This window comes from Ambystoma mexicanum, chromosome 4q, assembly GCF_040938575.1.
Source record: "Ambystoma mexicanum isolate Mex_15411 chromosome 4q, UKY_AmexF1_1, whole genome shotgun sequence".
NCBI classification, from domain to species: Eukaryota; Metazoa; Chordata; class Amphibia; order Caudata; family Ambystomatidae; genus Ambystoma; species Ambystoma mexicanum.
This window is the reverse complement of record NC_090928.1, coordinates 962769916-962782185: the sequence shown is the minus strand read 5'-3', so window position 1 is coordinate 962782185 and position 12270 is coordinate 962769916. Positions and strand designations below refer to the sequence as shown.

The window sequence follows — 12270 nt, the reverse complement described above, 5'->3', positions numbered from 1 at the left end:
CTCGCCTCTTCCATTCGCTTTTCTAGAGCGCTCTGCTCTACTTGATCTGTCAGCAGCTTTTGTCACTGTTGACCACACCCTGCTCCTCGCCCGCCTGGACTCCAACGGTCTCTCAGGACCTCCTCTTACCTGGTTCACCTCCTTTTTGACTGGCAGGGGCCAATCTGTTTCTCTTTCCTCGTTTCTTTCAGATTCTTATTTCCTTTTCTGTGTGGTCCCCCAGGGCTCTGCCATGTCCCTGATGTTCAACATCCAGCTGCTGATTGGCCTCATCCGCTCCCTCGGTTTCAGGTGCTACACGTATGCCGATACCCAGATCCTGGTCCAATTAGATCTCGACAGAGATGGGGTGGTGGGTCGTCTGCGTGAGTGCCTGTTGGCTGTAGGGGACTGGATGAGTGCCAACTGGCTGAAGCTGAACGGGGATAAGACAGAGGTTCTAGTAGTGGGTGCCCCCTCTAAACCCCGTTTCTGGGCTTCAGACTTTTGGGCTCCCTCATTGGGTGTTTTTCCGGTTCCAGTGGCGGTTGTGAAGAATCTGGGAGTTTATCTCTCGGCATCTTTTTCCATGGCCCGCAAGTCAGTGCGGTCTGCAAAACGGGGCACTTTCTATTGAGGGTGCTCCGGAAGACTCTGCCCTTCTTGCCTCCGTGCCTTTGGCCAGTGGTTGTTGCTTCTCTGTCCTCCAGTAGATTGGACTACTGTAATGCTCTCTATCTGGCCCAGCCAGCTGGCCTAATCCACCAGCTTCAGCTGCTCCAAAATCTGCCAGCGCGGATTGTCACAGGTACACTTTATGGCTCTCACATTAGCCCAGTGCTACGCTGTCTACGTTGGCTCCCCGTGATGCAGAGAATTGTTTTTAAATCTCTATGCCTGGTTCATAGCGCTTACCATAGAGTTGGTACGGAATTCCTCCAGTACAAATTTCAACCTTCTATTTCCCATTGATGTCTGCGCTCGGGCAATGCTCGTCTGCTCCAGGGCCCCACCTTTTGCCATCAGCGAATGGGTGGTCGGGCCTTTTCAGTGGCCGCTGGTAAACTTTGGAACAGTCTTCCCGTTCAACTTAGGATGACTGAGAATCACTTGCTTTTCTGTCGTCTGTTAAAAACCAAACTCTTTGTTCAGTCCTAAGGCCGTTTATCCGGTTCGTGGATATCCTCGCGCTAAGATGCTCTTGGGTGAATGTACACGCTACAAATGATTCTAACATAACGTAACATAACCCTCTGATGGATGTCGAAAAAGACGTTACCATAGGAAGCTGGTTACAATAAACCAAAGAAAATGGAAAAGGAACTAGTTTGGAGAAGTAGAATGCTCCTATATGCATACAGTGCTATGACTGGAGAACAGATAAAGACTGTCGAGCAAAACAGACTGGGTTGTGTGGATGTATGGGAAACACCAGGATTGCCAGGATGCTGGGAGACGCCTCAGCTATTGGTATATGGAAGAGTTGCCACTAATACAGTAAGGGAAGACGGAATGTTAGCATTCAGTGCACACTTAATGATGACAGTGCCAGTACAAGTAGTGAATGATGAATGTCTGAAGGCATGGGCCAAGTATTCAAAATTATTCACATGGGTTGAAAATGAAGCAGGACCTGTGTACATTCTACCAGGGAAGAATGCATCACTGTATTTCAGAAACAGGGGAATGATCACAGTTGGAGAAAATAAATGATACAAGAAAATAATTGATGTCCCAGGAATGAACGGAGGAACTGCTGTGATAATGGACCATTATTGGGCCTGTGAATCCAAAGCTTATATGCAGCTACCTTAGAATTGGGAAGGAATATGGTCTATAGTGATCATACATGTTCCTGCATTGGTGATCCACCAAAGTGATCTTAACATCACTGAATTCCCAAGAATGGATGAACACCAGAGAAAGAACAGGTCGCTCAACCTCATTTGACAGAAGAGAGAAAGAACACCACCTCAGCCAAATCTATAAAAGCTTACCATGACATTCCAGGTGAGCACACATTTTTCAGTAATGGTAGTGATATTTACTGCTATATTCATGCCAGGAATTCAAACTGCAGTGAATGCTAAGTGGTTACAAATCACTAGGTGGGAACTGTTACAGACACTCAACAGAACGATAAAAGGATTTAATGCAATTAAGAGAAGAATTGAGGGCCATCAGGCTCATGACCATCCAGAACAAGTATGTTTTGGACCCGATGACAGCAATGGAAGGAGGCGTTTGCGCCAAGATCAGGCCTAATTGCTGTACGTACCAACCTGCTCACGATGGAAGAAATTGAACCCTGACAGAAGCAATAACTAAGCTGTCAACCCGGCATACGAAAATGGTGAAAGAAGTAGCTGTGACTGAAGATGAAGACTGGTTTTTGTCCGTTTTCATGGGTTCCAACTTGGATGGCAAATGTCTTCAAACTACTGGGAGAAATACTAGTGTTGGCGTTTCTAGGATGAATAATCATAGGACAGTGCAAGATGACGGCGAAAAAAGGCTATTGGGATGAAGATAATGATCAATGTGAATGCTGTAGCTGATGAGCAGACAGACTGAAAGCACCACCCGTGAACACCTGAAAGGAAGTCCTCTGGCACCTCCAGGAATTAAGTTTTATTATCCGAAGTATCATAAGAAATATGTGGTCAGTTGGGTGTTCTGTCGACCAACTGGAGAATGTTGCCACATGACCAGGAGTGTGGATGTACACAAAGAATGCAGGTGACCAGAGGAGGGTGACAAAGATATGGATTCCGAAGAAACCAGTGTGAAGAGAAGGTGGAGGATTGAGGAGGTGGTCGAGGACTCGGCCAGAGGGGGCAGGGGGAATTTAGAGAAGGAGATGTACACGTCATACATGGAGCCTGTCCGCCTCACCTCCGTCATACTGGAAGAGCAGCAAGAAAGCACTGTGCACGACACCTAGTATCAACCCAATACTGCACCGAAAATATGAAAGACGTTATGCGCTCAGACAACCGTACCGAATATAACCTCGAACTGAACTGGTAGAAGGAAGTCTGCAGACACCATTGGACTGTCACCATAAGTGAAGTCTGATGGGTGTAAAATGACGTAATGAAGAAAAGACACAAGGACACACTGAAACAATATACAAATACTTAAAGAATAAAGATCTAACTGAAGTAACAAAGTGAGCATACGTGCAAAAGCATAAGTAAGAAGAGATGCAGTAGATGTATATCCGCAGAAACGTAAGGTAGATAAGAAATAATAGAAGCTTGCTACAGTAGAAAATATGGGTAAAGCAGCCATGTTGAGAAAATGGATGTCAGTGTTGTGTAAAAGTAAGCTAAACACCAAGGAAAGAGACCAAGGCTGCAGAGCTGACAAGCACTGTACTATAAAATCATGCAGGAAAAAACATTATTTGTTTGGCTAAGGATCAAGGATGTCACAGTGAGAAGCAACTGCAAAGTACGGATGTAGTCAAATGCCATGCATGCAAGACATATTTCTCTTAGATTAAGCAAAGGAGTAAACATCTGTGAAGGCCAGGTATTGGACTATTAAAAGTGAAGAAAGCATATGCGAGATGGAGCACCCAAGTCTCCAGAGGCCAAAGAGAGTAATAGCACACAGTATAATTGAACCAAATAGCACTAAATAAAAAGGATAAATCATTGTCTCCTCACACCTAATTCAAGACCAGAAAACAAGGCTTAGTCATAATGCTCCAGACAAAGATAGCACTGCATGCTCACTCCCTTCAACGTTCTGGAGAAGAGTAGTCAGCAAGGTCAATTACAAAGAAGAGGCCTGTCAGGATGTTATGGTCGGGGTCTCCCTTCCTCACGTTTTTTAGCACGTGACAAGGTGGGACTCTTAAGCACAACACACTCCTGAGCTTCTCCGGCCCGAGCTTAAAGTTCCTTTTCTCTATATTAGGGCCTTCCGTGCCCAAGTCTCTTCTCGTGCAAAGTCTCTTGCTTCAGAGGGCCCGATATGCCAGCAACAACAAAACAAATAGTTCCTTCTGGTAACCTTCACGTCCGCCGATTACTCTTCACCCTAGGATCCCCCTCAGCTGGGTTCCAATCCTTCTTTCAGCGTTAGCCTCTCAAAGCACAGAGGCTTCCGAAGAGTGATCACGTCTTGCTGGGTCACTATGTTATTATTTTGCAAAAATAGTGAAATAGTATATTGAAAATCCATAATAGTGAAAATAGTATAGTGAAAATCCATTGGGTCATAGATGACGCATATGGAGGTATAAAGCATTTGTATAATGGAAATGTATTTTCAGTGTGAGTAAGCTGCGACTTATTATGCTTGCCAGATTTCCCTGCTTTATTGAACTGATAATTATTGGTTATGGTAATCCCATCCAGCAGTTGGTATGTCTAGGTGCTACTGCACACTGGCGAGTGCCAGCCACTTCTAGGCAAAAGCAAACCTTTTGAACTATTGGGACAGTTAATCTGGGGGTCCAGAATAACATTCTCCAGGAGGGGGAAAAGATACAAAGGACGAACTTTGAACTTTATCACCAGGTAGGAGCCTGAGAGACAGAAGAACCAGGGAGAACTGGGTGGAGGTCAGAGATCAGCTATCCAAGCCAAAGTATAGAGAAGCAACTTGCTTGGGCCATTTACATTGTTAGGTTTTAGCGGTATGGCTAGCATATGATAGGAAAGGTTTTGAACAGAGGACAGAATTTATGCAAAACATCCCGAGGAACACCTGTGTTATTTTCTTTGACGACTGGAGAACCATCGTCATAGAGCTAGGGAGAGCTGAGGTTTCCTTTTCTTTAATAAACACCCTTGAAACATGTCTTTGTGTCTATCACAATGGGCACCAGTGAAGTACTACATTTTATATCTACGCTTGCGTAGCTAGAAACTTGTGATTAGAAGGAGTGGTTTGCATCTCTGCAATGTGCTTGAGACAATTGGAAAATTTACAAAAAACAAAATGCCTTATAGCACTCACTACAGATTTCACATGCACCACTACAATTGAGAAATATATTTTTTCAATAATAGTTTTTATTAAGCACAAATGGAGGAGATCACTAGGAGATATTCAACCATCTATGTTGCATGCTTAAACATAGGGAAACCGCAGTTACATATTAAGGCAGGCAGCATCAACACGCTATTGGAAGCATTATAAAGGTTAAGAAGCGCAACTCCAATACAAGGAGAAATAATTATTTTCTGAATAAACAAAGGGGATTAGATCTCTTACTCCAGCCAGCAAGGTTATATGTAAGCTGCTGGACATCGTTCAATCAGTTAGTTAGAATATTTAAACAGGAGAAAGGTGATACATTGGCCCTGAAGAAGACCTGTTTTCTGTAAGGTCGAAACACGTGTTGGCAGGAGCATATTAATCACCTATCGAAATTAAATTTGAACGTGAAGAATCTGTTGAAAACTCTCATTTGCGAAAAATTGGAAAGAATACCGACACCTATTGATAACATTGTATATTAAGGAGAGGATTGATCAATGGTCTATGCGCAGTGGTTGAACCAATACCTTGTCTGTTGATATACCACTTGTCAGGCTCATCAGGGACTCTGGGTCTACATTGGCAAACTCCTGCAGCAATGATGTTCTTGGGTTGAACTTTTTTTTTTGTTTTATACTTTTATTTTTGTTGACAGAGGCAAAAGGCATGCACACACATCCGAGCAATAATCACTAATTCGTTGCATCTACAGGTGAATACAGAGCATATAGGCTTGGGTTGAACATTTGAGCAATATTTTGTGTGGTTGCGCATCGGAGTAGCAGTCCCCCAGCCGTCATTTTTGAGGACGAACATTTTTTTCTTTTACTACATATTAATATAGATGAACGATCCCACAACAGCTAGGCTGACAGTTACCCCCCCTATGGTTTGAGCTGCAGTGGTGCACCCAAGACTTGCAGGCACTGTTCCAGAGCCAGTCCACAACAGCACCTTGCGCAATGGAGAGGGGACAAGAACATAAGTTAGCAAAGACTTTATCTGACAATACCTGCAATGGCACACTTCCACATCCCGTACCGCCAGAGGCAACTCTCCTGTGACACGCTTCACAACATCTTATCCCGATGGGCATAGAAAAAACAAGAAGATGTGGAGACAGGATGAGCCTTACATGGCGCGGAGGGGGAGAGGTGGGAAACATGGCCTGTATGTGAAGCTGAATAGAACAGGTTACTTACCCGTGGTAACGTTCTTTCGATTGGATGTTCCTCCCACATATTCCTCATCGCCTCTAAGGTGGGGAAAAAAACAGAACTGAAGCCAAAGGGCGCTGCGCACGCTACATATATCTGTGTTGATGTCGAACAGAGGCCCTCGAAAGACATTGAGTCGACATAACCGGTGCACAGCACCCTCTGTCAATAATAAAATATCCAAAGCAGCTTGAAGCTGGAATGGAAGCATCAAAAGATGAGGAATACATGGGAGGACATTATCCATTTGAAATGCTTGTTCAAGGGTAGGGGCCCTTTCATGTAGTAAGAACCGTGATAAGGAGGAAGGATGGGATGTAATGTACCGATTGCAAAAAACAGCAAGTGCATACCGAGAAATGACATCATCGGAGTGAACATGAGGGTGAAGTGAGCAAAGAACTGAGCACGGGAGGAGATAGAATGGGGAAGCAGTGATGAACTGGCAGGGTGGGAATTTGTGAAAACCCTTGAAAGGCTAATTCCTCTGAAAAACTGTCTGGGTCCTGTCTAATTACCTTCAGGCCTGTTGGAGTGTAAATTGTTTACAGAGTTCTAGTTGCAGTGCATGTTAATGGCTGCCTTTGTTATGGACAAAGGCTCATGCAGTCAGGGTAAATGGGCTTTCTCTTAATGGTTATTTATAGATTGTCTCAAATTCACAAGGTTACATTCACATAGATTTGTTTGTTCAGCATCAGTTGCCCTTGGGAGCCAAAAGTTGCTACTGGCAACCATTGTAGTGAAGCTAACTAGACTCTTCTAGGCCGCAAACAGGCACTAAATAGCTCCCAGCTCCCCTCAATTTCAAACTCTGCATACAGGTACAGTGAGCAGTGCTTTATCTATTAAAAGCTCTGGGACTAAAAGTCCAACAATCCCGAAAAAGAAACAAAAACAGACTGATCATCTACTAAATGATAGGGGACATGTTCAACCGAGGCCTATCATAGCTGCAAAACACTGCAGGCTGTTCACGGGCGGATCGGGAGACCACCAGAAGCCAGGCCAGTATAGGACCAAGCCCCAAATCAAAAATGTTTAAATAGTCCCCTGCATACATCACGATGAACGGACAGGATTCGAAATTAAGATTTGATTGGGAGGAGTGAAAACTAGCTCATGGGTGTCCTGCATCACCCAGTAGGCAGGAGCTACCGTTGGGGGAACCAGGGGCGAGTATACAGTGCACTGTAACTTTAACTTCCACATGAGGCACAATTTAACTTTTTACCCATTATGTATGGTTCATTATATTTAAATCTGTCTTAGATGTGTCCCAATTCTTCTTCTTTTACATTCTCAAACAATTGGGTTATGCATGTTTGAAAGCTCTGGTTGGCCTCAGAAGCCAAACTACCCTCCTGGTAACTGTTGGGTTTAAGCTAACGAGACTCTCCTAGGGTACAAGCAGTAGATAAGTGGCTCCCAGCAATTTCGAACCCTTAAAACCTCTAGACGGAGAAGCACTGCCACAAAATAAAGACATCAAAACCCATTGCTAACATGGCTGTATCACCATGTCTGGAAATGATGTCTCTTAAACAATGCGCCCTGAAACAGTGTGAAAAGTCAGTGCACAGAACATGGTAAAAATTAAACGTTAACTGTTATTAGTTGTTTTATGCAGTGATTCTTACCCCGCTTCAAAACACTCTTGCTAACACACCTCATTGGCCAGAAAGAAAAACTGATTTGATCCCTCTTGATCGTCAAGATGTTATCTACATTATGAGCACACACCCCGGTGACAAGCTCCTAACACAGTGAGCTGTCTGTGGTGGTGAATCACAAAGGAGACCAACACAGAGGTATGGTCAATTGTAGCACCCCGCGGTTTATTAGACCTGCGACTCTACAACCATCAAGACTGGAACCTGAAGACTGGGTTCCATAGCACCAAAGCACGTAACGCTAACACCACGCACACTCTACCACACACCTCCCTCCCTTATTCTAACCATAACTGGTAACAAGAGTAAAATGGGAAAACAGAGGAAAATGAAAATATCTGCAAATAAGCTACTCGCAAATTAAATCCTCAAACTTCCTAGGTAACCAGAACAACGCACACCACTAGCCACTGTCTCAGAACCACCTCCCAACATGTTCACCTCACTGGCGCCCAATGCATTTGTCTCACTCATGTCCCGAATCTCCATCAACATCAACCTGCCCTTCATCCGTCTTCAAAGACATTTGCACAACCCTATCCTGTCCCTCCCAGTTCCCTCGACAGGGAAACACCATCAATCTACAAATGTTGGCCACAATAAAACAGATATATCAGGATTCTTTTTTTTTTTAAAGTTCCTATGAAAAATCATTTTTTTAATGACCTTTAGAGCCTTTATTTTCAAGCCAAATGCGACTGCCCGCCTGAAAATCCACCTTTGCCCCTTGCGCCAGCAGTAGAGACAAACAGACACCATGTTCCTTTGACCTGGTACATACTCCACCACACAGTTATAATCCTGCAGCTCTACCACCCAGCGTGCCATTTTGGCCGACACTGAACCAAGACCTCTGGTGGTCAACACGTGAAAAAGGAGCTTGTGATCCATCCTCACAAAATAAGGCAAACCTCACACAGGGATCGAATATAAACATTGGACAAGCAGAAGTTAAAAGTAGCTCCTGGATATGCATCTATAACCTGTAACCAGGAACTGCCACTGGAAAATGAGGAGCTAGTACATAGCGTTCCACAAATCTAACTTCCACAGAAGATGCAAACCTATCCTTTTGTCCATTATTTAGGACCATTCAGGCTTTAAATGTCATATAGATGTGCCCTTATGTTTATTCATAGGTTATCCCAAACACAGAGTTAAATTTGCATAGGTGTGTTTGTTTCGCATCAGTTGGCCTAGGGATCCAAAAGATAGCTCCTGGTATCAATCTACTGGATTCTTCTAGGCTACAAGCAGAAGCGAAATAGCTCCCTGCTCCCCTCAATTTTGAACCCTGTCCACAACAGGATGTGAAAATGCTTGGATGCAAAACAAACTGCTAAGGTCTCCCTCGCAATTACAAAGTACCTGATCACGCAACACCCTCGAGGCAAACACAATTGGTCTATACTCTCCATCCTTCCGCTGTGACAGTACCGCCCCCCACCCCGACCCTGCTGGCGTCAACCATCAAAACGGTCTAAGTTCCTATGTCAAAAAACTGCATTCTGCAGAACAGATATACCCAAAAAGTATGACAAACTTAGTCAAATGGCATGACTCCTCATGTAATTAGGCCGAAGATCGAATGTTGAAAACCACGACCCCTGCCCCATAGTGGTTAATGTGAGTTTTTAGTTGTGGCGGCCCTTGAATTCAGAGGGGAGTGCGCTGATCACAGGAAAACATGCCTTCGAATTGACTGTAAGCATTCAATTCATGTTTGATAACTTTAAGAGGCCATAGAAAAAATGTGTATTTAAATTTTCGTAAAAATGCGCCTTTAAGATTATTTTAGGGGTCTGCTAATCCGTTTAAAGGGGTTATGAAAAAAACAGTGCGCGACAAATACTGCACGTGGGTTTATTGGAAAAATGTTTGTTTGCCCATTCCTATTTTTAGAGTCAGAAACCATCACCAGCGGACAGAAATTACACTGAAGTAGCTTAAAAACCCATCAACATAAAAAAAAAAGATGTTCCCGGTGAATGCTCACTTTCAGTGTGCGTATATTTATTTATCTGTGCCTTTCTTCGGGCAGCCATCTACACAGTACCAGGAGACAACTCAGCAAAGTAAAACGTCAAGAACAAGTTACAGAAAGACATATCTTTACGCGTGTTATTTTATTAGCTACAAAAGAACTGCTAACGGCTGTGCTTAAAACTTAACCATTACTCACACTTACATGATTACAGCGTATGAGTAATAACGGTTGGAAGGCTGCGAATACAATGATAATACGGAGCTCAATCCCACCCGCCACCCAATCGGCACGTTTTGACAACAATGACAGCCCCGGCAGCGCTGTGCTTTTGAACTGAAGACAGGTCGTGCATGGGCTGCCACGTGACCTGCGCGTCGTCATGCATTGGCTGATATCATCACGTGAGCTCAGACAGAGCAGTGAACTGCTACTTGCCATGTCCTCCCTCAACACTGGTTTCTCAAACGTGCGGGAGAGCGCATCCTTGCAGGGTTGGAAAAGGTGAAAATAAAAGCCGATGAGCTGAAGCGTTCCTCTGTACTATTCCTGTGGGGGGACGTCCCTGCTATCTGCAACGGAACACGGCTTTGAGAATGAGCACATTACGGGAGTACCTAATAGGCGTTCGAGGCTACCACCAATGCACACTGGTCGAACCCAAAACGTGTAACCACCGTGGTGTGCGCGCCCAGTGCGGGCAGCCTGTCTGACAAATAAAGTAAACGGAGGTAAAAACTGTAAACCCTGGTCCGCTATCTCAATTGTTGCAAAACGGTTGTTTGACATTTTGGTCATAATATTAAAGTAGTTCAATGTCCCAAACTAGAAAGATTAGAAAAATGTTTCAAACTAGCATGGAATAATACAAATATAAATATGCGATATACCTCCGGTCTATATAAATCCATAAAACCGAGGCCACGACAAGCAAGCGTCAAGTAGAAAACAAATTACCAGGGTCATACTCCGGAATCCGAGCCTGGTAATCGGCGCCAACTCTCATCCCGACATCTGAAAGGAAAGCGCAGGAATATGAGTGCGGGTCAAGCCCGCTGGGCATTACGGTTTCTCCCTCTGTGCCCCCCAATTGAAAGCGTTCGAGGCTCCCACCGTGCTCGTCGTCGCTACCGCTCTCGTCGCTCAGGAGCCCATTGGAAGGGCTCTTGGCGCCGTTGGGCCGGGTTTTCCCCAAGAATTCCATCGCCTTGTCCATCATGCCTGGCATCGTGGGGCTGCTGCTGCTGTTCTGTGTGAGTGCCCAGCGCCTGCCCGGCTGTGGGTCTCCAGGAGATGGGGAAAGTTAAACATGGAGTCACGGTGGTGCTGCTGCTGCTGCGGGCGGCGCTCTTACGCGTATAAACAACGCCCCTTACGCACACCAGTAAACGGCTGAGCGGGGTGGCGGCGGCGGAGCACTCTGTGTCTGTCCTCAGTGACCGTGGCGAGCGGCGGGCGCTGGCCAGTGCCCGAGGGACAACGACCAGCTGGTGCGCGCGGGACGCTTCGCTGAATGCGGTTGGGCGTGCGTACTCGGCTCCTCGGACGGGCTGGGGGGAGCAACCGAGCTAGGCGCGGGGCTAATGGGAGCCGGAGAAGGCACAGCGACCCGCCATGGCTTCCCGAAGCAGCTTGGGGTGAAGTGCTCCCACGGAGGGAGGATAGACGGGGCTTGTTGTGTTCGAGGCGCGGCCGCCGATTGGCAGTCACAGGGATTGCCATCTTTTTTTGCTGAGGATGGGGATACCTTCCCCCTTGGAAAATAAGCGAGCTGGTCCTAGCTTTTTTTTTTTTTTCGAGTGATCATCCGCCCGCAGTCTGCCTCTACCCCAGAACCTAAGAAGCCACATAAAATGCACCCCTCAGTTGACGACTCCCCATTAAATATCACGTTTTAAATGTAGCACTTCTCATGCACCCCATCCATGCGTTGCAACCAGAGGTTTATTGGTCGTAGTTGGTAGCCCTTGGTTGTGTAGTTTGCAGCCATTCTGTTGCTGACCTATTTTACAGACTAATCGTCATGTTTTAAGGGTCGGAGTTAATTGGATTGGAAAAAAACTCAAGGCCTGTGTGTCACCCCCGCCCCCTTCTTACCTGCCCCGTTTCAAAACGTTGAAACCTGGGAGTTATCCTGGTGAACTGGTAAAAGGTGGACTAGACGGCCCATCGCCCCAAGTTTTCATGTTGTGGAACTTAAGCTAGATACCCTAATCGGCCTTCGGCAGATTGCCTGAAGGTGAAATCCTACTATGGATGGGCAGAGGGCCTAAACCTTGATTTATGACTCGCCCCTTGTTTGGGCGTTTGGCAGCATTTTTTTGTGGGTCGTTTTGCACTAGTTTTCGTTTGGGCAGTGTAGTAAATAGCTCGTGGCTCATAACATACGAGCGTGGAATTCTACTAAGTTTTGAAGGTT

At 45.4% G+C, this 12270-nt stretch overlaps 1 protein-coding gene across 2 annotated transcripts in view; it reads right to left on the bottom strand.

Moving 5' to 3' along the window:
* RCOR3 (REST corepressor 3) overlaps positions 1-11366 on the bottom strand; it is a 1149883-nt gene extending 1138517 nt beyond the window's left edge. The window contains exons 1-2 of one of the 2 annotated variants that reach the window (XM_069608515.1): positions 10965-11366; positions 10809-10865 (exon numbers count right to left, since the gene is read on the bottom strand). In XM_069608515.1, coding sequence (XP_069464616.1) covers positions 10809-10865; positions 10965-11079 — 172 coding nt within the window. In that variant the 5' untranslated portion in view covers positions 11080-11366. The remainder of the gene's footprint in view (positions 1-10808; positions 10866-10964) is intronic. The other variant, XM_069608516.1, reaches the window with a different exon arrangement.
* Positions 11367-12270: the final 904 nt, after the last annotated feature.